Source organism: Plectropomus leopardus, chromosome 12 (genome assembly GCF_008729295.1).
Source record: "Plectropomus leopardus isolate mb chromosome 12, YSFRI_Pleo_2.0, whole genome shotgun sequence".
Taxonomy (NCBI): Eukaryota; Metazoa; Chordata; class Actinopteri; order Perciformes; family Serranidae; genus Plectropomus; species Plectropomus leopardus.
Genome location: NC_056474.1, coordinates 176,337 through 200,517, shown reverse-complemented (window position 1 = coordinate 200,517; position 24,181 = coordinate 176,337). Strand labels below are relative to the sequence as shown.

The window sequence follows — 24,181 nt, the reverse complement described above, 5'->3', positions numbered from 1 at the left end:
ACTAAATGGAAGTAAAAAAAAGATCATAAAGTTTTAGAGAAAAAACACTAATACAAAAATCGCTGATTTAAAAACAAACAAAATCCTTTAGGAAGAAAACGTTAGTTACTGAAATATCTCAAAATAAACAATATTTATAGTAAACAAATATGTATATTTGAAATTCTTACTAATTTTTGGGTGATTTCTTCTTCTGTTGCTCACTCGAAATCGAGCCGCTCTGCTCTGATAATAATAACAATAACAACAACAATAATAATAACAACAGATAATACAGTAATAATAGTAATAATAATAATAATAATAATAATAATAATAACAGGTTCTTGTATAAAATCGGTGAGACGCTCTGAGGACGTTTCAGAGAATTGGGATTAAGGTCAAAGTTCATTTCCTGTGTCAGCTTGGCCTCCACTTCCGGTTTATCCTCCATGTGGGAATTCATCAGAGGGGATTCTGGGAGGTCAGAGGTCACCTCCATTTAAAAGAGCAGTCGTTTAAAATCTCCATCAAACTGTTAGCCTAGCTTAGCATAAAGACTGGAAACATAGGGAAACTGTTAGCCTAGCTTAGCATAAAGACTGGAAACATAGGGAAACTGTTAGCCTAGCTTAGCATATGGAATGGAAACCTAGGGAAACTGTTAGCCTAGCTTAGAATAAAGACTAGAAACAAAGGGAAACTGTTAGCCTAGTTTAGAATAAAGACTAGAAACAAAGGGAAACTGTTAGCCTAGCTTAGAATAAAGACTAGAAACAAAGGGAAACTGTTAGCCTAGCTTAGCATAAAGACTAGAAACAAAGGGAAACTGTTAGCCTAGCTTAGCATTAAGACTTTAAACAAAGAGGGCCTGTTAGCCTAGTTTAACTTAAAGAATGTGCCGTTACCATGGTCACTGAGTACTTCCTGTGTGAACGGCGTCCAGTCTGAGGAGCTTTTTAAACCCTGAACGCGTCTGTTCAGTTTCTCCTATGAGCTATGAGCTCTCAGCCCTCAGTTTGGTCTGACAGGAACATCAGAACCTGAGTCCTTCATCAGTATGACATCATCATCCCAAATTTACTAATGTCATCACCACAAACAGCTGAGGACCACAGTGGAACCCTGTGGAACCCCAGACTGTGGAGGAGAACAGGAGGATCTCTAGAAATGTCCCAAAGAAATGTTCTGCTGAGAACAGAACTTTGTTTCAACAAAAAGGAGGAAACGTGGTTCTCTGTTTCTCTGGTTCTATGTTCTTGTGGTTCTATGTTCCTGAGATTCTATGTTCTTGTGGTTCTCTGTTCTTGTGGTTCTAGCAGAGGTCGGTTCCACGCTGCAGGTACTGCAGGATGGAGTCGGTTCCCTGTGAGGAACCCCACACTCTCTTCAGGGCTTCACACTCGCGCTCGTTGGTTTGCTCCAAGGCACCGCGGCTCGTGTTCCTCATCAGAGCTTTGGACTCCCGCAGAACCTGCAGGACCGGAAGTGGAACCAGGAGGTCAGAGGTCACTGTGTGTGTGTGTGTGTGTGTGTGTGTGTGTGTTTGTGTGTGACTGACCAGAGAGTCGACGGTCACCAGCTCTTTGACTCGCAGCATCACTTCCTGTGTGAAAGTTCCCGGCCAGAGAACCTGAGAGACCAAACCTTTGGAACACGCCTCCTGAGCCGTCAACTTCCTGCCGCTCAGCAGCAGCTCGTTAGCCTGGAACGGAACAGAATGAGTTGAAAGGTTCCATTGTTCTGTTTATAGCATATCTCTGGAATTGCTTGGTTTCTTCATATATATGTGGCAAGGGAGGATCTGATGTGAATTGAAACGTGTGTACAAATATATGTGAAGACTAATAAATATTTGGTTCATAAAAAAAAAATGAAGCTTGGATCAGTTTAATTTAGCCTGGCTCAGGACTGACCGAGGCGGGGCCCATGATGCGGGGGAAGGTGAAGCTGGCGCAGGCATCGGGCGTCTGGCCGTAGGCGGCATACGGTGTCTGGAACCAGGCCTTCTCATTGGCCCAAACCACATCGCAGAGCGGCAGGATGGCGGCGCCGAGGCCGAGCGCTGGCCCGTTGACCGCCGCCACAATGGGCTTCCTGAACTGGATGAAGGTGTTGACAAAGGTCCTGAGGGAGAGAGGCAGCAGTCAGCGCACACTGATGACATCACACAGGGTTCCCATAGCAACCTCTCTTTGTTTACCGGATGGTTTCGGCCATCTTGATGCTCTCCTTCTTCCTGTCGTCCGTCAGCCGTCTGATGAAGTACAGAAAGTCAAGGCCGCAGCAGAAGACGCTGCCGACAGCACCCAGCAACACCAGCTTACTGTCGTCTGACGCTGCGGTCGCCATGGCACTCTGGATTTCCTTCATCACCTGACCAGGGGGAGGAGACAGTAACCATGACAACAGGCCTTTATTAACAAAAACCTCAATGATCTCTACTGCATATCAGTGTAGTTTTATTTGTAAAGCTCTTTATCACAGATCACAGTTTTCCTCAGAGGGCTTTACAGCAGGCACCATCCCTCTGTGCTCGTACCCTCATAGAAACTAATAATTCATTTCCACATTTCCAACAGTCTTTCAACACATCAGTGTTATTACACAGGTTTGTGAAACAAAATTCCAGGACTTCCACAACTTTCATGGAGTATTGTTGGTGTATTTGGGGGGCGTGGCCTGACCTCAGGGCGGACCTGTACATAAGGGACGTGGTCTGATCTCTGGGTTGCGGCCTACAGGAGGGAGGTGGCCAGTCTGGTGTCATGGTGTGAGGACAACAACCTCACCCTCAACACAGACAAGACCAAGGAGATGATAGTGGACATGAGGAAGGAGAGGAGACCTCAGCAGCCACTCTTCATCCGGGAGCTTGAAGTGGAGAGGGTGAGCAGCTTTAAATACCTGGGCGTCCACATCAGCGAGGACCTCACCTGGACACTAAACTCCACGCAGCTGGTTAAGAAGGCGCAACAGCGGCTGTACTTCCTGAGGAGGCTGAGGAAATTTGGCATGTCGCCAAAGATCCTCAGCAACTTCTACAGCTGCATCGTTGAGAGCATCTTGACCGGCTGCATCACCGTGTGGTACGGCAGCGCTACTGCTGTGGACCGCAAACGCCTGCAGAGAGTGGTGAAGACTGCTGAGAAGATCATCAGGACTCCACTGCCTTCTCTGCAGAGCATCTACCACCGCAGAGTCCACAGCAGAGCCTGCCTCCATCCTGAAGGACCCCACCCACCCCCAGCACGGTCTGTTCACAGTTCTACCCTCAGGCCGGAGGTACAGAAGTGTGAAATGCAGGACCACTAGACTAAAGAACTCTTTCTTTCCCGCTGCAATCAGACTCCTAAACTGCTGACAGGAGTCCACACAGCAACTACCTCACAACACGACCTCATAACTGTACCTGACAGTTTACTACTCCGTTTGCACATGCACAATTGCACTGTTCGAATTTGCACTGTACTGTGTTATTTGCACTGTTCTTTCTACTTCTATTGTAAATTTCTAAATTTCTTCAATTGTAAATTTTTTAATTTCTATTTCATATTTCTTTATATTTGCTAAACGTTAGGCATTCTGTGGACAGCAAAGTAAGAATTTCATTGTACAGGGAAACATGTTTCCATACTGGGCAATATGACAATAAACACTTTGAATCTTGAATCTTGAATCTTGAATTTGAGGGCGTGGCCTTATCTCTGGTTTAGGTATATTTGGGGGGGCTTGGCCTTACCTCAGGGTTGAGCGTGTTGTTCTCGGAGCTCTTGGTGGACAACAGGATGTGGGTGAAGCCGTCTTGTTTCTTGACCACAATGTCGCGGTAACGATACGCACTCTCAGTCTGTCGCACACTGAACCTCAGACGTTTGTCAAAAGCAGAACGTTCCTCCAGACGGCGCTTCCCCGTCACACTGGTCGTCCCGGTAACGACACTCTGAACACCTGACATCCCATTGGCTGAGACGGCCTCCATCAGGGCGGAGCTACCTGCAGGAGACGCAGATCATCCAATCAGAACGTCTCAGAACCAACATCCATCTCTGATTGTGTTTCATTAAAGAACCAAAGGTTAAAGAATCAAAGTCTGAAGAACAGAAGTTTAACGAAACAAATTTTGAAGAAGCAAAGGTTAAAGAACCAAAGGTTAGAGAGCCGAATGTTAAGGAATCAATGGTTAAAGAACTGAAGGTTAAAGAACCAAATGTTTAAAAACCGAAGGTTAGAGAACCTAATGTTAAAAACCCGAATGTAAAGGAATCAAATGTTGAAGATCCAAAGGTTAAAGAACTGAACGTTGAAGAACCGAGGGTTAAAGAACGAAAGAAAAGAACCGAATGTTAGAGAACCTAATTTAAAGGAACCAAATGTTGAAGAACCTAAGGTTAGAGAACCTAATGTTCAAGAACCGAATGTTGAAGAGCCAAAGGTTGAAGAACCGAATGTTAAAGAACAGTGGGTTAAAAATCTCCTGAGGAGTGTCAGCAGGTTGGTTCTGCGTGGTGCAGAGATCACATGCTGATGACCTTTGACCTCACCTGTGCCGCTGAGTGAGCGCATGGCAGCGGGTGTGAGGGGAACCCGGGGCGGGGGCAGGGGGTTCTGGATGCGGGGCCTTGTCCCCATGCGGGCCCTCTCCTCTCCAGGCCCCAGCTGGACGCCTGGGGGTTTTTCCAGCAGGGCGACCTCCGGCGGCACCAGGTGTGCCTCCTGAGCGCCAGCCTCCAAGCTGTGGGCCGCCTCGCTCGGCGAGTCTTCCGAGTCCAGCCGGCTGTTCATGGGGCTCTTAGGGACCAGGATCTTGATGCCGGTCTTGGACAGGTCCACGCTGCGGCGGGCCGAGCCGGCCGGAGGCGCCGACATCACGCCGCCGCCGAACCTGCCGGCCAGCGAGGGCTGCTGGGAGCTGATGGTGGCCGGGCGGGTCGGTCCCACGAGAGGCGGGTGAGCCGGGCCGAGGACGACTCCAGTGATGTCACTGCTGCCGTCACTGCGAGCTGTGGAGGCAGGCGGTGGCCTGAGGGGCGGTCTGTGGGCGGGGCTGCAGAGGAGACCAGGCAAGGCACGGGTGGAGCGCAGCAGCGTGCTGTTCCTCTGCCGCTCGGTGTACTGACGGTTAAAGTCGTGAACGTAGATCATGCAGGTGGACAGGTGAGTCTCAGGCTCCCAGGTGTCGCTGTCCGCTCCATAACCTCTCCACCTGACCAGGTACTCTACCTTCCCCTTCCTGTTCCTCCGTCGATCCACGATCCGCTCCACCTGCCGCAGGAAGTCACATAAAACCTGAAGGTCACTTCACCTGAGGTCAGGTGACCTGCTATCAGACTAAAGCTAACTCTATTGACTGAAGCTAACTGTACTGACTGAAGCTAACTGTACTGAGTGAAACCAACTCTACTGGAGCTACTGACTGAAGCTAGCTGACTGAAGCTAACTGTACAGACTGAAGCTAACTGCAGACTGAAGCTAACTGACTGAAGCTAACTGTACTGACTGAAGCTAACTGTGCTAACTGAAGCTAACTCTACAGGAGCTATTGTCTGAAGATAACTCTACTGACTGAAGCTAACTGTACAGACTGAAGCTAACTATACAGGAACTACTGACTGAAGCTAGCTGACTGGAGCTAAGTGTACAGACTGAAGCTAACTCTACTGACTGAATCTAACTGTGCAGACTGAAGCTAACTATACAGGACCTACTGACTGAAGCTAACTGTACAGGAGCTACTGACTGAAGCTAAATGTACAGGAGCTACTGACTGAAGCTAACTGTACAGGAGCTACTGACTGAAGCTAACTGTACAGGAGCTACTGACTGAAGCTAACTGTACAGGAGCTACTGACTGAAGCTAGCTGACTGAAGCTAACTGTACTGACTGAAGCTAACTATACAGGAGCTACTGACTGAAGCTAGCTGACTGAAGCTAACTGTACTGACTGAAGCTAACTCAGGCTTCAGTTTTGCTAACTCACTTTAACCAGTTAACCAGCTGATAACTAACCAGTTTCCCAGTTAACCAGTTCAACTTAGCTGTTTGATACAGTTAGCATTAGCTCGCGTCACCTCGTAGAACTCTTCCGTAGCCATGGAGATGTTTGTGCGCGTGCACGAGCTTCCAGAAGCTTCTTTACTGGGTCAGCACCATGTGAGGAACCCGGAGAGGAACCCGGAGAGGAACCCGGAGAGGAACCCGGAGAGCTCAGTCGCTCCGCCGGTGTGTGTGGCGGCGGCTCGGTACTTTGGCCGAGTTTACCGTTAGCTGCTAGCTGTTAGCTGTTAGCACAGCAGCTTCACGGAAACATCCGGTCCTACCGACTCCCTTTCACGATAAAAGCCCCCCGGCCCACCGTGAACTTCATGAAGCAGAAGCAGACCTCAAACACACCAGAGCCCAGAACACTGGTTCCACAACACTGTACGTGAACGTCCGTGTATCAGTTAGGGACTGTTATTTATGAGACGGGAGGTGGTGGCGCATACAGGGGGACACAATAAAATAATGTTAAATTAAGCGCTGGGTAAGGACTGATGTTTTTATTTATTCTGGGTTTGGGCGGGGGCGGGGGGTTATTTTACTGTTAATTTTTTTAGAAAAAGGCCTCTAAAAACTGCAGCCCTTTTTTTCTTTTTAAACTTTTCACAGATTTTATATTTCTTTCCAACTATTCAAATTTTTTTTCCTTTAAAAGTTTTTCACTGTTCTTAATTTAAATTTCTGGCTACTCTGAACATTTTGTTTTGCAGATTTTACCGTCCTTTAATTTTTTTTGCATATTTCAAAAGCTTTTGGCGATTTCTTTTTCTTTGTTTTTTAAATATTTTGGTTATTTTGAAAGAAAAAGTGCTCTCTAACCCTGTCGGCCATCCAAAATAAAAATCACCAAAATGACGCTGTTTATGGCAGCCACAAACAGAAAAAAGAGCGAGAACCGTTCACGCAGCACTCATCATTCACACAGAGGAGACATATTTCAGAGCTTTAATTGAGAAGATGGATGTAATTAACAGTAAACTCAAAGTCTGGATCTACGCCTGAAGCCCCGCCTCCCGGAGCTCTGAAGCCCCGCCTCCTGACGCTCGCCTCAGTCGGACTTTTTATTGGATGCCGTTCTGAGGTCATCGTCGTCCTCGTCGTCACTGGTTGGTCGGTTCTTCCTGCAGAGGTAGAAGAAGACGGCAAAGATGGCGAGCGGGAAGCTGACCAGGAAGCAGCCAATCAGCGGCGCCCGGCTGAACAGCACCTGGACGGACAGACGACAGAGAAGACACACTGTGAGGACAAAAGCAGTGGTTAATGTCACTGTCACAAGTTTCTTGAACAGAAAAAAAAATTCTGTTGTTCAAATTCACACTGACGTCCTAAACTAATCCAAAACCATCCAGACCCACAAAAACCATCCCTTTCAGTTTCAGTCTGTCTCAACTTGTCTGTCTGTCTCAGTTTGTCTCAGTTATGGCGCTTTTCCACTTCACGGTACTGGCTCTCCTCGACTGTACTCTACTCTCTTCACTTTCCATTAGAAGACAGTACCGGCTCAGTGTAGCTGGTCGTCATAGTGACGCCATGGGACACTCCCACTTTCAGGGGAGCCCCATTTTCTGGTGTGAACCACTAAACATGTGACATTCATGAAGTGTTACAGCGCGCGGTCAATAACAAGGTTACTGTGAGACATACTGTACTAATACCCGCCGCTAACGTGTCCTCTCTGTCTCCGTCCTTCTGCTGGACGATGAGGAGTTCAGGTCAATACGGAAATGTAGGAATCTGAGCGCAGCGCCGCTTCACGCACAGACGGCCGCAGCAGGAATAAACTCGGAAGTTAAATAGTGGAGACAAATGTTCAGAGATGGAAAGTAATGAGTCAATAAACACAACATTACATATTACTTCAAGTTTTCATTATTTCAGGAACCTTTATGCGGGGGCAAACAAAACAACTAACTAACTAACTTTTTTTTGACTATTAGCTTAATAAGCGAACTGACACTACATTGCTTTCAGTCTAGCTGCAAAACATTTAAAGTTTGCAGAATAAAAGCTGATCAAGGAGTATGAGTGAGAAAAATCTCTGAAGCAGCAAACCCGATAAGATGAGTCAGGTGAGAGCCTGCAGGCCATCGCGCAAGAACTGAGAAAGATTAATGACTGGATTAACGCATACAAGTAAATGTGAAGGCTACGTCTGACGAAAAACTACAAGGATTACACGCGTCCTTGGAAAAGGACAGCAAAGTGGATAATCTGCGTGATTCTCTGACAAAAATCGCTAATGGAAATAACGAAGCTCTCAAGCAAGAATTAGAGAGAAAATTCAAGCAGATAAGAGACAACATGGATATAGAAACGGGAACCTTAACAGCCCGGCTTGAACAGAGGGAAGTTAATATGAATGCCACTGAGATGAAACGAGTTAAATTTGACGCATACATCTCCATCACTGTGGCTGGCCTGCCTTTTCAAGAGGGCGAAAAAGTGAAGGACCAGATTAAGAGGCTTCTGACGGAGGGTTTGAGATGCGACCCTCCGCCCAGCGTGGTTAACGGCGAGAGGCTGAAGCCTGGGGGACGCGGGCCGGGGCTCATCAAAGATGAGCTGGGCTCCACAGAGGAAAAGGTGGCGGTGCTGAGAAGAAAGCAAAACCTGCGTGAAAACGGGCGATTACAAAAAGAAACAAATTCAAACAAATCTGCTTTTCAAAGGTTTAAATGCTTGTGAAGGGCGTCTGAATGACAAAACTGATGTCCATCCAGGTTTCAGAGGGTTAATATGAATACTGAACTTCTTACTCTCATTCTACTGGAATGAAGAGCTACAGTACCTTATGGCAGTCAAGGCGAAAGGCGGAAAACTCATTTCTGAAATGCAAAAGTACCCAGTCAGATAAAAAGGACCTCCTAAAAATCTTTAAAGACTCTCAGTATGCATGCGATAAACATACAGAAGAAATAAAAGGCGTTACCAAAGAGGTCAGGTCTGCATACTGAAAGGATCCAAACCTCCAACCCACAACTTTTTTAAAAGGAAAGTAATAAACAGGGATAAAGAAAATTCCTATGGAGGTGCTTGGGAATGATGGTAACTAGGTTATTGAGTAATTGCAAGTTAGAAATAAGTGGGAAACAACCTTTAAAGGGCTGTTTTATGATAGTGCAGCACTTTTTGATGAGGCATTTTATAAGGAAATATAGCAGCTGAGCTTCACATCAGCTTAACACTGAGCTGAACATGGCAGAGGTCCAGCTGACCATTAATAAAGCAAAAGAAGGAAAAGCCACAGGCGTAAAAAAATCTACCAAATTCAATTTTGAAATCCCCAGTGCTCACTCACGTTCTACATGGGTTGTTTAAAAAATTTTTCGAAACTGGTAAAATACCCTCTGTTTGGCAAAGGTCCGTTATAAATCCTATTCTTAAATCTCAGTGAGAAGTGATGATCCCAGGATAGCTCTCAGTTATAGAGGCATCAGTCTGTTAGGCACCAAGACCTTTTTTCCGAATGTGTGACCATAAAGAAATAGAGAATGAGTCTCACTTTGTTCTGTATTGTCCTTCTTATTGGAAAATTCGTGAGGAATTGTCTACTAATCCAAAGACCAAAGTAGATCTGATAAATATTGACGACTAACAGCAACAGAAATGGTCTCTCAGTCTCAGTCTCAGTCTCAGTTAGTTTGTCCGCTGTTCCAAGAATCACTAACTAAAGGATGCAGTCTCTGCAGAAACTGCAGGTGTGAATACAGAATGTTGAAAAGCTGATGCTGACTTCAGTGTGTAAGAAGACGATAAATCAGCTGGAGTGTTTGAATTGGAAGTTTAAAATTGAAAAACCTGAATCTACAAAATCTACAAGGATGTGAAACATTCCCAATTTTGAAAGAAGTTTCTATGTCAATGTATGAGTGAAGAGATAAAAGCTGAAAATGCTAAAAAACCTTAAATTCATTTGAACGGGGAAAATATCGCGAAAAACTCTTAACATTTTGAAAAGTATAAAAGTTGTGAATGAAAACCTGTCTGTCTCTCAGCTGTCCTCTGACCAGTATTTCTCTGTGGACTTACCGTTAGTGCGACTTTGATGTCATAAACGAAGCGTCTGATGCGCTGAGGGACACCGTTTCCTCCCTGACACTGAGGACACAGACGATAAACATATGTCCCGTAAATAATAAAACACAGCTGTTCAATGTCTCTGTCATCCTGTCTCACCTGGAAACCTGTCTCACCTGGGGTGCAGTCTCACATGGTGACCTGTCTCACCTGGAGTCTCACCTGGAGACCTGTCTCACCTGGAGACCTGTCTCACCTAGAGACCTGTCTCACCTGGAGACCTGTCTCACCTAGAGACTTGTCTCACCTGGATGCTGCCGTCCAGAACGCCGTTCAGGAAGTCCAGCAGGTGTCGCTCGCTCTCCAAGGCACCCGGCAGCAGGAAGTAACCGTCATTGGACAGATTGACGATGATGACTGAGGGAACGATCACCTGACTGACGACAACAACCAGAAACAGTCAGCTGGTCTCGAGTCATTAGTCTCTAGTCTTCAACATATCTGGTCATTAATGTTTCTAGTCTTTAAGATCTAAAGTCACTGATGTGTCAACGTGGACATGGGACAAGGGACAAAAGACAAGGAGAAAACTCCCAAGGCTGTGATGTCATAGACTACAAACTTTAGGAACTAGAGAAGACCTAGAGACATTAGCGACTAGAAACATTCATGACTAGAGATACTAACGACTAGAAACATTAACGACCCAAAACATTAACAACAAAACGCTAAGACTAGCAACATGAACAACTGAGACATTAACGACCAAAGACGTTAACGATTAGAAACATTGAAGACTAGAGACATTAACGACCAAAGACGTTAACGATTAGAAACATTGAAGACTAAAGATGCAAACGTACCCCATCACAAGTCCTTCAATGTAGTCCCTGTCCTCCATGAAACCAAAGTGAAAGTTCCTGAGAGACAGAGACAGAAAGAGAGACAAAGACAGAGACAGAGACAGAAAGGGAGACAGCTGAATGTTTTTGTCTCAGTAGTTTGTCACTCTGAGTCTTTGTGTCCTCTGTGTCCTCTGAAACTGACCTGCTGTAGATGTCTCTGTAGTCGGCGGACACTTTCTCCACCAGACCTTTATACCTGAGCAGGTGACAGGAAACTCATCACAGGAAGCTCAGATGACATCACACAGTGTAGTGTTGGACGCAGTCTTACCTGAGACTGTCCTCACTGACGCTCCTGTCCTCCACCAGCGCCAACACCACCAATTTACCTGAGGACACAACACCAGTCAACACCAGTTTACCTGAGGACGGTGTGTCCCTGAGGAAAGGTGAGCTGTTACCTGACTCTCCCATCGCGTACAAAGTGTAGCTGTCAATCTTAAAGTAGTTTGGGAATCGTTCTTTGTTGATCCACGACTTCAGATCACCGTCACGCTCCTCTGAAACACAAAGACTCTGAGCACTCACACTCCCCTGAACAATACTCACCTGAACAATACTCACACTCACCTGAACAATACTCACCTGAACAATACTCACACTCACCTGAACAATACTCACACTCACCTGAACAGCATCACACTCACCTGAACAATACTCACACTCAACTGAACAGCATCACTGTCACCTGAACAATACTCACACTCACCTGAACAGCACTCACACTCACCTGAACAGCACTCACACTCACCTGAACAATACTCACACTCACCTGAACAGCACTCACACTCACCTGAACAATACTCACACTCACCTGAACAGCATCACACTCACCTGAACAATACTCACACTCACCTGAACAGCATCACACTCACCTGAACAATACTCACCTGAACAATACTCACACTCACCTGAACAATACTCACACTCACCTGAACAGCATCACACTCACCTGAACAATACTCACACTCAACTGAACAGCATCACACTCACCTGAACAATACTCACACTCACCTGAACAGCACTCACACTCACCTGAACAATACTCACACTCACCTGAACAGCATCACACTCACCTGAACAGCATCACACTCACCTGAACAATACTCACACTCACCTGAACAGCACTCACACTCACCTGAACAATACTCACACTCACCTGAACAGCATCACACTCACCTGAACAATACTCACACTCACCTGAACAGCATCACACTCACCTGAACAGCACTCACACTCACCTGAACAGCACTCACACATTAATTGTTACACTAATTAGCTCGTTAAGGTGTTTTAAATTAACAGGTTGTAACATCAGTTTTCTGTCTCACCATCAAATGTAAAAAAGGTTCCATCTTTAAAAACCACCACAGCCGCAGAGACAGCAGGGACACCGCCTGGAGACAGACAGGGAGGTTAGACAGGGACATCTACTGTCCTCTACTCTACTGTTTTCTGCTGTCTTCTACTGTCCTCTACCATCCACTACTCTACTGTCCTTTATTGGTTGCTTTTGTCTTCTACTGTTTTCTACAGTCCCCCACTGTCCTCCATTGCCTTCTACTGTCCTCTCATGTCCTCTGAGTCAAACCTTGGGCAGGACGTCTCTGGTAGAAGAGAAGAAGTAGGTGTGAACGATCAGCTCTTCAGCTGCTGACGTGAAGTTTCCCTGAAAGCACACCAGAGGTCAGAGTGTGTATGTGTGTGTGTATAGGTGTGTGTGTGTGGGTGTGTGTGTATGTGTCAGTGTAGGTGTGTAGGTGTGTGTGTGTGTGTATATGTGTATGTGTCGATGTAGGTGTGTAGGTGTGTGTGTGTCGATGTAGGTGTGTAGGTGTGTGTGTGTGTCAGTGTAGGTGTGCGTGTGTGTGTGTGTGTCGGTGTAGGTGTGTGTAGGTGTGTATGTGTGTGCGTGTCGGTGTAGGTGTGTAGGTGTGTGTGTGTGTGTGTGTGTGTGTGTGTGTGTGTGTGTGTGTGTGTGTATGTGTGTGTGTATGTGTGTGTGTATGTGTCGGTGTAGGTGTGTAGGTGTGTGTGTGTGTGTGTGTGTCGGTGTAGGTGTGTAGGTGTGTGGTGTGTGTGTGTGTGTGTGTGTGTGTGTATGTGTATGTGTGTGTGTATGTGTGTGTGTATGTGTCGGTGTAGGTGTGTAGGTGTGTGTGTGTGTGTGTGTGTGTGTGTGTGTGTGTGTGTGTGTGTCGGTGTGTGTCGGTGTAGGTGTGTGTACTTTCAGCTGTGACGTGGCTCCGATGTAAACAAACATGACATCATGGCGGTTCATGGCGTGTTGGAAGAGCTGCAGGCTGCTCAGAGATCGAACCAGCGGCCTGAAAAACACGACACACACTGATGTCACACTGATCAACATCATCAACAAAAACAATGACATCATCAACAAAAACAACATCAACAACAAAAACAGTGACATCAAAAACAACAACATCATCAATAAAGACATCATCATCATCACTCAGTCATGCTGGGTCTGATCTGCTGTCAGTCTGTGTTCCATAAAAGGACACTCTGATAGCCCTGTGGTACTCTCACTGCCGGGGGCTCGCGATTACAGAGCCTGGGTCTGTTGAACTGCACTACGCTAATCCTGTTGCCTCTCGGGAGCGTTCCTGCTCCCTTGTTTCCTAGTTTCCCTGGATCCTGGCCGTAACCTTGACTGTGCCTGACCGTGGTGATGTGATAGCTGTGCTGATGCCGCGACCCTGCCTTTGGTTGTGCTCGTGCTGTGGCTGCACTGATTCTGTGCCCCCCGCTCGCCCTGATCGTGGTCTGGTCCTGGTTGCGCCGATGCTGTGATCTTGCCTTTGGACACCTCCCTTTCACATATGCATGAGACTGTTATCATCTCTATCAACATCATCATAGAGAGCAATTACTAATTTCACACCTGCCATTATTGTAATATGACATGCATCTGTTTCTATTATTGCTGTGCCCCCCCCCCCCCCCCCCCCCTCCTCTCTCCCCCACCCTCTCTCCCCCTCTCTCTCTCTCTTTCCTTTTTTGCCATGATTGTATTTCATTTGCTATTTACGACATTTATTACTCGTCTGTCCGTCCTGGAAGAGGGATCCCTCACTATCCTCTACCGCTCTTCCTGAGGTTTCTTCCTTTTTTTTCCCCCGTTACAGGGGTTCTTTTTGGGGAGTTTTTCCTCGGGTGATGTGAGGGTCTAAGGGCAGAGGGATGTCGTACACTGTAAAGCCCTCTGAGGCAAACCATGTTTTGTGATAATGGGCTATATAAATAAAACTGACTTGACTCTGAGTCTAACTCTGAGTCTGACTCTGAGTCTGACTCTGAACTCTGAGTCTGACACTGAGTCTAACTCTGACTCTGAACTCTGAACTCTGAGTCTAACTCTAAGTCTGACTCTGAACTCTGAGTCTGACTCTGAACTCTGAGTCTAACTCTGAGTCTAACTCTGAACTCTGAGTCTAACTCTGAGTCTGACTGAACTCTGAGTCGAACTCTGACTCTGACTCTGAACTCTGAGTCTGACTCTGAACTCTGAGTCTAACTCTGAACCCTGAGTCTAACTCTGAGTCTGACTCTGAACTCTGAATCTAACTCTGAGTCTGACTCTGAGTCTGACTCTAAACTCTGACTCTGAACTCTGAGTCTGACTCTGAGTCTAACTCTGAGTCTGAACTCTGAACTCTGAGTCTAACTCTGAGTCTAACTCTAAGTCTGACTCTGAACTCTGAGTCTGACTCTGACTCTGAACTCTGAGTCTAACTCTGAGTCTGACTGAACTCTGAGTCGAACTCTAACTCTGACTCTGAACTCTGAGTCTGACTCTGAGTCTAACTCTGAGTCTGAACTCTGAACTCTGAGTCTAACTCTGAGTCTAACTCTGAGTCTGACTCTGAACTCTGAACTCTGAGTCTGAGTCTCTGAACTCTGAGTCTGACTCTGAACTCTGAACTCTGAGTATGTTCACCCTGAGTTTGTCGCGTGCAGGACCTCATAATCAGAGTCTTCACATAATCTGCTTTCTGGAATACCCCCCTGATCTCTGATTGGCTGTTAATATTGAGGACATGTGTCCCCTGTCTGTTTACATGTGGAATGGACAACAGAAAGAACATTGACATGTGTCTTTTTACACACGTGTACATGTGAGCCAGGCCCCGTCCCCTCAGACTGAGCTCAGGATCAGAGGTTTACTTACCCTGCCACTCGATTAGTGAAATCCAGGATCCCGTCTCTGGTCCTCTGTCCCAAATACTTATACGTCCTGTCTTTCTTCACCCTGAGAACACAAACAAACACTCAGACAATCTTTAAACAACCTTCATTTGTTCTCCCTGAGAACGCTCAGCAGAGAAACAGAACCATTACCACTTAGTTTAACTCATCATTGCCACCACCACCAAAAGAGTCATCGCCCATCGCAGCCGCTCTGCACGGAGATAACACGGAGCTCCAACAGCAGCATCACAGCTGCGTAGCGCCCCCTCTGGTTTCCCCGGTAACAGCATTAGCGCTATTAGCACGGCTGTTGCCGTTAGCACTGAATGAGCTCCCTTCATAAATAATAAACAACAAGGAAGTTTCGATATAAAAATGGACTCACATGAGGATGGTCGGATAACCTCTGACCCCGAAGTGTTTGGCAAATGCTGCAGACACAAACACAACATGACAACAACAAAAACAACAACAACAAAAACAACAATTCTTTTTTTTAAGGAGCAATCTTAAGGTCCACAGCACAGCCTTTTATTTTGAAGGGCTCACTGACCAGTGCTGGTGGTGGCGTCCGATTTGCCGACATTCACCGGAGAACCGAGACTCTTGAGTTCTGATCCGATCTGATGCCAAACTGGATCCAGCTGTTTACAGAATGAACACCAGGGGGCATAGAACTACACAGGAGAGAACAGGGGAGAACGGGGAGAACAGGTGAAAACAGGGGAGAACAGGGGAGAAAAGGTGGGAACAGGTGAAAACAGGGGAGAACAGGTGAAAACAGGAGAGAACAGGTAAAAACAGGAGAGAACAGGTGAAAACAGGGGAGAACAGGGGAGAACAGGTGGGAACAGGGGAGAAAAGGGGAGAACAGGTGAAAACAGGAGAGAACAGGGGAGAACAGGTGGGAACAGGTGTAAACAGGAGAGAACAGGGGAGAACAGGTGGGAACAGGTGAAAACAGGGGAGAACAGGGGAAAACAGGTGGGAACAGGAGAGAACAGGGGAGAACAGGTGGGAACAGGTGAAAACAGGGGAGAACAGGGGAGAACAGGTGGGAACAGGTGAAAACAGGGGAGAACAGGTGAGAACAGGTGGGAACAGGTGAAAACGGGAGAAAAGGGGAGAACAGGTGGGAACAGGTGAAAACAGGGGAGAACAGGTGAAAACAGGAGAGAACAGGTAAAAACAGGAGAGAACAGGTGAAAACAGGGGAGAACAGGGGAGAACAGGTGGGAACAGGAGAGAACAAGAGAGAACAAGTGAGAACAGGTGGGAACAGGAGAGAACAAGAGAGAACAGGGGAGAACAGGTGGGAACAGGAGAGAACAAGAGAGAACAGGTGTGAACAGGTAGGAACAGGAGAGAACAAGTGAGGATAGGAGAGAACAGGTGTGAACAGGTGGGAACAGTACTTTGATGAGCCAGATGTCGTCAGTTCCTCTCCTCTCCATGAAGCTGTTAAAAACAAAAAACTGGTTTCAGCCTCCATGTTCTTCTTCATGTGTCTGATGTTGACTGAGGGGAGAGGCGGCGGCGGCGGTGGCGGCGGCGAGGAACATGTGAAGCTCATGTAAACAAACATGTAAATGTGACAGTGTGTTGATCATTACTGTGAAAGGGTTACTTTAACAGATTTCTAGTTATTCTGTTTCAAATGTAACTAATGTAGTTACTTTATCGAAGTAACTTTCTATGTGTAATCTGATTACTTTTCAAAAAGGAGAGTAGTATTGCTGCTGATTACAAACTCTTCACTGTGAAGGTTTTATTCAGATCTTTGGTTAGGAATTGTAACTAATTACATATACTTGTGTGTAATCTGATTACTGATACTCGTTGGTTCTTTTTCTTTAAATTTCATTCTAAAAATTTGATTTGATGAATTTTTTGAGATTTTTTTCCCCACACATTTTTGGTAATTTTTCAAAGAAGGAAAGTAAATCTTTTCGTTCCCGCCGGCCCCACTCTCCCCTACGGCCGGAGGGGTGAGTCATCTTTAAAAACTCACGAGTCATCGAGTTCCTCCACGAAGGCCGACACCGACACCAGCAGCAGCACTGAATCACAACAAACAAACAAACAAACAAACAATAAACAACAGCTGTGATTGGTTCAGAGACAGGAAGCTGCTCGGAGTCCTTTCAGATTAAAGCTGGTGATCTGCAGAAACAGTCTGTCTCTCATCCTGAAAGTTTCTGCAGCTCCCAACCCCCCCCCCAACCCAGAGGTCAGGGGTCACACACATTTTATCAGGACTTTGAGTCAGATTTTAAAGACCAAACATTCTCTGAATCGACCATCGATCCTCCTCATCGGTTCTTTTGCATCACTATATAACAGCTTTTTTTTGTATTTATTTTTTAGAAGAACGTTTTCTGACTTTTCTTTAAATTTTTTTGGTAATTTATAATCACCCACAATGTCAACATGCCACAAACTGTAAGAACTGAAATTATCGTTGAATCTGAACATTTCGGACGTTCTTTGAACATTTGCTGTGCTGTTAAACAGGTGTTTTTAACAAAAATTCCAGGACTTGTCCAAAACCTTCAGTGTATATTCAATTTTCCAAAACTTTTTCAGGCCTGGGACTTGTTATTGGCAATTTCCATGACTTTTCCAGGTTTTGCCTGAAAAATTAGCTGACTGAAGTGAGCGATAAAAGAGTGATTAAAAAAAGGATAAAAGAATAATAAATACTAATAAATGTTTGTGGGACGTACCTGAGCAGAAGAGGACGGATGTCTTCATGGTGGACACGTCTTCTGGTGAAGACTCTGCTGCTTTCTGGATTAACTGCGCACCGCTAATCTGCTAACGGACACACAGAGCTAATCTGACAGATTACCTTCAGCCAAACTTTATTCACACCAACAGACAGAACAGAGCTAATCTGACAGATTACCTTCAGCCAAACTTTATTCACACCAACAGACAGAACAGAGCTAATCTGACAGATTACCTTCAGCCAAACTTTATTCACACCAACAGACAGAACAGAGCTAATCTGACAGATTACCTTCAGCCAAACTTTATTCACACCAGAAATAACAGACGGATGGAGAGTAAAATGATGTCACACAGGAAGTCAGCAGACCACTGTCAGTGAATCGGCTGTGAGGGACAGGTGTGAGGCATCTCTGTCTGTAATCTGATTACTGGGCTCAGTTCTGCTGCTCTGCCTCCTCTCTCTGGACCAATGAGAGCGCCCCAACACATCAACTCAGCTTTATTTACAAAACGTTTCACAACAAACAGAGGGGACCAAAGTGCCGTCCAAGAAGCAAGAACAATACCAATAACAACAATAATATAATAACAATAATATCATAATAACAATAAAAGATATTAAGAGATGAGATGACAATATTATCACACATACAGCACGAATCAGTCGACAATTTAATTTTTCCTTAAAAATGTTGGCAATTTTGATGAGATTTCCACATTTTCCAAGAGCGTGTGAGCGCTGCGTGTTACTTTCATGTACAGTTGAGGGGCCAACACTTACTGACCAATCACATTAAATCTCATTAACATAATTCATCATCAGGCAGCGTAACCATGACGACTGGTATGATATCACTGTTAAAAGTCAAGCCCCGCCCACAATATGATGTTTCCTCTCCGTCCAATCAAAAGACTTCCTTCTGAACATGTGACAGTTTTTCCTTCTTCTATTTGTGACGATGTCATGGCGGCATGTGAAGGGGGCGAAGCAGGAGAGGTTCAGCCTCCGCCGCAGCGCCGCCCTCAGGTGCATCACAGTCAGGTTCACTCTGCCCACCGAGAGGGGGGGCAGTGACAGCGGCATTGGAGTCATTGTTGCTGTTTAGGGCGGTGTTGGCGGCATTGGTGGTGTTGGCGCTGTGGGCAGCCTTGGAGGCGCTGTCTGCAGCGGCTTCAGTGGACGCTTGTATGGTGAAGGCCATCGAGCCAGCGGGTCCAGCAGGACTCCGTCCAGCAGGATTCGCTGTCAGACGCTGAGGACAGTCGGCTCTGCCGAGCTTTGACTGGTGAGCGTGGCTCGACGGGATGAAGTGGTGCCGGAGCTGAATGACGAGCACAGGTCCTTTTCCTGCAGCCACAGTAGAGGGCGCAGCAGGGGGACGTGGCGGCCAATGGCAGCACGGTACTTTGGGTGTGTGATGGCGTAGATGATAGGGTTGTGGATGGCGGAGGCCTTAGCGATGACAGCAGGAACAGAGTTCATGTAGGGTGTCAGCAGGTGGGCGTATCCGGCTGTGGCGGTGAGAGCAACCGCTGAGTATGGCGCCCAGGAGATGATGAACAGCAGGATCACTCCAAGAGCCACTTTAGCCAAGCGCCACTCGCTGCGGAGACGCTCGTACGCCTTGTTCGTCTCGCCACAGTTCAGCCGATCCATCTCCTGAGCCGCCCGCCACACCGCCTGGAAGATGGCGAGATAGCAGCCAGCAATCAGGCTGAGTGGGACAAAGAAGACGAAGGCGAACAGCAGGATGGTGTAGGCACGCACGGCGGCAGTGAAGCTCATGTAGTCCCAGCTCCCGAAGTTAGTCCCGAAGAACGGTGGCAGACTCCAGCCCAGAGAGTACAGCCACACCCCCGCCAGCATCGCCAACACCCGGCTGCGACTCAGCCCGCCCAACAGCGCCAGCGGCCGTGTGATGGCCAAGCAGCGGTCCACCGTGATGGCCGTCAGCGTCATCATGGAGGTGATGCCGAACAGAGCGCCGCAGAAGGCGTACAGCTCACACACGAGCTCCCCAAACACCCAGCGGCGGTGCAGACTTGACACAAAGAAAACTGGCGACTGCATCACAGACATCAGGAAGTCTGCGGCAGCCAGGTTGACCACCAGCAGGCTGCTGGGCAGGCGCAGCGTCCGACTGCGACCGAACACAAAGATGACCAGAGCATTTCCCAGCATTCCCGTCACCCCCACCAGTAGGATAACAGAGCCGATGATGTAGTGGGCATGGTCAGGGACGTCCACCGTGGGGAACAGGTGAGGCTGCAGGTGAGTGTGGTGTGTGGGGGCGGGGCCACGCAGGGTAAGAAGCTTCAACTTCCCGCCATGATGATTGGACAATGAGGAGGTGCAATTTCCTCCCAGAGAGCAGAGAGACGACCTCCCACCCGGCTGCTGTTGACTCATCGTTACCTGTTTAATGTCGGCTGAATATCGCCTGAATGTCGGCTTAACGACGGCTGGATGTCGGCTCAATGACAGCTAAGTGATGGCTGAACGTCGGTTGGATGACGGCTAGAAATCCACTGAATGTCGGCCCAATGACGGTAGGATGTCGGCTGAGTGTCCAGTGGTTGCCGTGGGGGTGGCAGCGGTCTCTCTGCGGCGGTGGCGTCCTGCTGCAGCTCTTTATATGGTCCCGATCGATGTGTGACGGAGGATCATCGATCGGTGCTCAGACTGATCCATTAACTGCGCTCTGAGAACAGCTGTGACCTGACTGTTGGATCAATACTCGGAGGTTAACGAGTGTGTCACTCGGCGCTCTAATGCAAGCAGGTCACAGGTTCCCCAAATGTTCCAGAAATAATGTCATGGAGAACAAAGTGCTGTTCTGTTAAACTCACAGAAACAGAACCTCTCTGCAGATGTCTCAATAGAACCAGAACACTGTTCTATGTTTCCGACAATAAGAACCAAACATAGCTGACAACGGACAGGAAGTGACTCCGGGCTGAAGAGAAGAACAGATTGGCTTCGTGAAAAAATATTCAAAGTAATAACCATCTGCAGAACCAAAGAACTGAACTAGCAGAACCAGAACACATACTCAGAAAGCAGAACCAGAGATCAGAATCAGAGATCAGAACCAGAAAACAGAACCAGAGAGCAGAACCACTAGAGAATCAGAGAACCAGAACCAGAGAAAGAAAGAAAGAAAGAAAGAAAGAAGGAAAGAAAGAAAGAAAGAAAGAAAAAAGTAACAGGTGGATTACCTGATAATTAGTTACAAATAAATAAAATGAGATTCGAAGGACAAGTCGTGCCAAGCTGCTTGTTGTCTTTTCTTCGTGTTTTTGACAGAAATCCATCAACATGCTCTGAGTTTAAAGGGTTAAATGTTTGTGAAAGGCATCGAAATGCAGCACAAGAAAAGTGATGATTCAGGATTCAAAGGGATAAAGGACACATCTGTGACAACCAATCACACTTGTTAAAGAGTACATCACACCTAACGACCACGCCTCCTCCCGCTCCTTGGCTGCGCCCCCAGGTGGAACAGTCTGCTGTGGGTTCGGAGCTTGGCGTGGACCCTCAGAGTGTGCGACGCTCGAACCTGAGAAATGTGGAGCAGCAGACATCGACCCCACAGTGACCTCGTTCTCCTAGAAAGCAGAATTTCACCCACAATGCACCACAAGTCCATCAGCCTGTAGAACTGTCCATCAATCCATCGGCTGATTGATTGGCAGGAAGGAGAGAGGAGCGTCACCATGACGACAAGCTCCATCGAGGTCCGTCCAACGTCCCAGAGGTCACCTTTAGGACTCAGCGAAGACCGCCGTCAACAAACCATCTGATGGAACTGCAGCCGACCAATCACTGCTGCCACTGGAGGGTGACGTCATGTCACCAAACAATCAATAACCATCAGCAAACAATCCACTAACAAACAACAGATGATCAACAATCAATCAACAAATGTTACGGCCGGCTCGCACACCGCAACAATTCACCAGGATGCGCGCAGGTGTAAAGCAAACAGCCAATGTTATTAATATAAATGAGGCGAGAGACGGTGGGGACGTGGACACGAGTGTCAGCGGTGAGTGCGGCTGTGTGGATGCGACGATCACGTGTGGAGCGTGTTGTAGAGTGCAAAAGGAACGAAAGGAAAAGTAACGTGGGGCGGCGTGGCTGGCCGACAGCGAAGCAGGAACGACAATGGGCCCCGCAGCAGCACGGCTTAAATAATCAGGAGCGCCGGCCAGGTGCGCCTGATTAGGGGCTCCACGTGGAGGCCCAGGACCTGGAGACACAAAACACACAGTATACACAACCAGAGGACCACAACCCCAGACCCCGACTCCGGTGTCGTCACAGAAAGAATCAACAAACTAACAATCAACAAACAATCAAAAAAAAAATCCAACAAACAATCAATAAACAATCAACTAACAATCAAAAAAAAATCCAACAAACAACAAACAAACAAACAACAAACGATAAAAAAAATGGTAATTTTATTCTTCTTTAATCATTTTTGGCAGCTTTGAAAGAAAAAAACTGTTTGTTTTTTTAAATTTGGGTTGTTTTTTTTCTGCGGGTTCAGAGGTCATCACCTTCTATCAGCCTCAAACTGTGAACACAGAAGACGGCCCTTCAACACCTCACATTTCATTATACAGGTTTGTGAAACTGATTCCAGGACTTTCCAAAACTTTCTGGGTATTTTTAGTTTTCCAAAACTTTTTCCAGGCCTAGAAATTGCTTTTTAATTCCAAGTCTTTTCCAGGTTTTCCAAGACTGAACCTTGAGAAACAACAAAGCCAAAACCAATGAGAACCTTTCCTCTGTGTGTGACATCATCACGCCTGGTCACGTCTTCACACACGGAGCGTCCTGTCAGCATCACATGGCAGCGTGCTGGGAGGGGGCGTGGTGTCTGCGTACATGCCTCAGCAGCAGCTGGCGGTCCGGACTCGAGTATTCGCACTGTTGGCATGGAAACGCCTCGCCGGTGTGATGACGGCGAGCGTGGAGGTCCAGACTCTTCTTCTGGATGCTGACAGGAAACAAGCGCACATTAGCTCAGCCTGTCACCACGGCAACCACCGCAGTCTCGGAGACAGCTCACAGCCACGAAACCGACACTTTCCCATCATGCAACAGGTGATGGCAGGAAGTCACACTGGAACTCTGTGTGTGTGTGTGTGTGTGTGTGTTAGTTACCTACTGTAGTTACAGTGTGTGTGTGTGTGTGTGTGTGTTAGTTACCTACTGTAGTCACAGTGTGTGTGTGTGTGTGTGTGTGTTAGTTACCTGCTGTAGTCACAGTGTGTGTGTGTGTGTGTGTGTGTTAGTTACCTGCTGTAGTCACAGTGTGTGTGTGTGTGTGTGTGTGTTAGTTACCTGCTGTAGTCACAGTGTGTGTGTGTGTGTGTGTGTGTGTGTGTGTGTGTGTGTGTGTTAGTTACCTGCTGTAGTCACAGTGTGTGTGTGTGTGTGTGTGTGTGTGTTAGTTACCTGCTGTAGTCAGTGTGTGTGTGTGTGTGTGTGTGTGTGTGTGGTGTGTTAGTTACCTGCTGTAGTCACTGTGTGTGTGTGTGTGTGTGTGTTAGTTAGTTACCTGCTGTAGTCACAGTGTGTGTGTGTGTGTGTGTGTGTTTAGTTACCTGCTGTAGTCACAGTGTGTGTGTGTGTGTGTGTTAGTTACCTGCTGTAGTCACAGTGTGTGTGTGTGTGTGTGTGTGTTAGTTACCTGCTGTAGTCACAGTGTGTGTGTGTGTGTGTGTGTGTGTGTGTGTGTTAGTTACCTGCTGTAGTCACAGTGTGTGTGTGTGTGTGTTAGTTACCTGCTGTAGTCACAGTGTGTGTGTGTGTGTGTGTGTGTGTGTGTGTGTGTGTGTGTGTGGTGTGTTAGTTACCTGCTGTAGTCAGTGTGTGTGTGTGTGTGTGTGTGTGTGTGTGTGTGTTAGTTACCTGCTGTAGTCACAGTGTGTGTGTGTGTGTGTGTGTGTGTGTGTGTGTGGTGTGTTAGTTACCTGCTGTAGTCACTGTGTGTGTGTGTGTGTGTTAGTTACCTGCTGTAGTCACAGTGTGTGTGTGTGTGTGTGTGTGTGTGTGTGTGTGTGTGTGTGTGTGTGTGTGGTGTGTTAGTTACCTGCTGTAGTCACTGTGTGTGTGTGTGTGTGTGTGTTAGTTACCTGCTGTAGTCACAGTGTGTGTGTGTGTGTGTGTGTGTGTGTGTGTGTGTGTGTGTGTGTGTGTGTAGTTACCTGCTGTAGTCACAGTGTGTGTGTGTGTGTGTGTGTTAGTTACCTGCTGTAGTCACAGTGTGTGTGTGTGTGT

General features: G+C 47.0%; 3 protein-coding genes and 1 pseudogene across 3 annotated transcripts in view; all 4 read right to left on the bottom strand.

Moving 5' to 3' along the window:
* Nucleotides 1-19: 19 nt before the first annotated feature.
* cdyl (chromodomain protein, Y-like) lies at nucleotides 20-6,313 on the bottom strand. Its single transcript, XM_042498433.1, has 7 exons — nucleotides 6,052-6,313; nucleotides 4,524-5,244; nucleotides 3,722-3,975; nucleotides 2,183-2,355; nucleotides 1,896-2,106; nucleotides 1,541-1,684; nucleotides 20-1,453 (listed from the first exon to the last, which is right to left on the bottom strand). The coding sequence occupies exons 1-7, from the start codon at nucleotides 6,073-6,075 to the stop codon at nucleotides 1,295-1,297; spliced, it is 1,686 nt and encodes a 561-aa protein (XP_042354367.1). The 5' UTR covers nucleotides 6,076-6,313; the 3' UTR covers nucleotides 20-1,294.
* A 757-nt stretch (nucleotides 6,314-7,070) lies between these two features.
* On the bottom strand, nucleotides 7,071-17,907 carry LOC121951145 (annotated as a pseudogene).
* A 425-nt stretch (nucleotides 17,908-18,332) lies between these two features.
* On the bottom strand, nucleotides 18,333-20,835 carry opn4.1 (opsin 4.1). Its single transcript, XM_042498063.1, has one exon. The coding sequence runs from the start codon at nucleotides 20,294-20,296 to the stop codon at nucleotides 19,133-19,135; it is 1,164 nt and encodes a 387-aa protein (XP_042353997.1). The 5' UTR covers nucleotides 20,297-20,835; the 3' UTR covers nucleotides 18,333-19,132.
* A 1,529-nt stretch (nucleotides 20,836-22,364) lies between these two features.
* si:dkey-154p10.3 (zinc finger protein 605) overlaps nucleotides 22,365-24,181 on the bottom strand; it is a 9,737-nt gene continuing 7,920 nt past the window's right edge. Inside the window, exon 7 of the mRNA XM_042497392.1 lies at nucleotides 22,365-22,895. Within this exon, the coding sequence (XP_042353326.1) occupies nucleotides 22,742-22,895 (154 nt within the window). The 3' untranslated portion in view covers nucleotides 22,365-22,741. The remainder of the gene's footprint in view (nucleotides 22,896-24,181) is intronic.

What these genes read in the sequence shown, in the direction of transcription:
- cdyl (XM_042498433.1), bottom strand. Translation starts at nt 6,075, where the DNA reads ATGGCTACGGAAGAGTTCTACGAG. An exon ending in CTACGGAAGAGTTCTACGAG is followed by an intron (nt 5,245 to 6,051) that starts GTGACGCGAGCT and finishes TTCCTGCGGCAG; the next exon opens with GTGGAGCGGATCGTGGATCG. An exon ending in TGGTGACCGTCGACTCTCTG is followed by an intron (nt 1,454 to 1,540) that starts GTCAGTCACACA and finishes CCGGTCCTGCAG; the next exon opens with GTTCTGCGGGAGTCCAAAGC.
- opn4.1 (XM_042498063.1), bottom strand. Translation starts at nt 20,296, where the DNA reads ATGAGTCAACAGCAGCCGGGTGGGAGGTCGTCTCTCTGCTCTCTGGGA.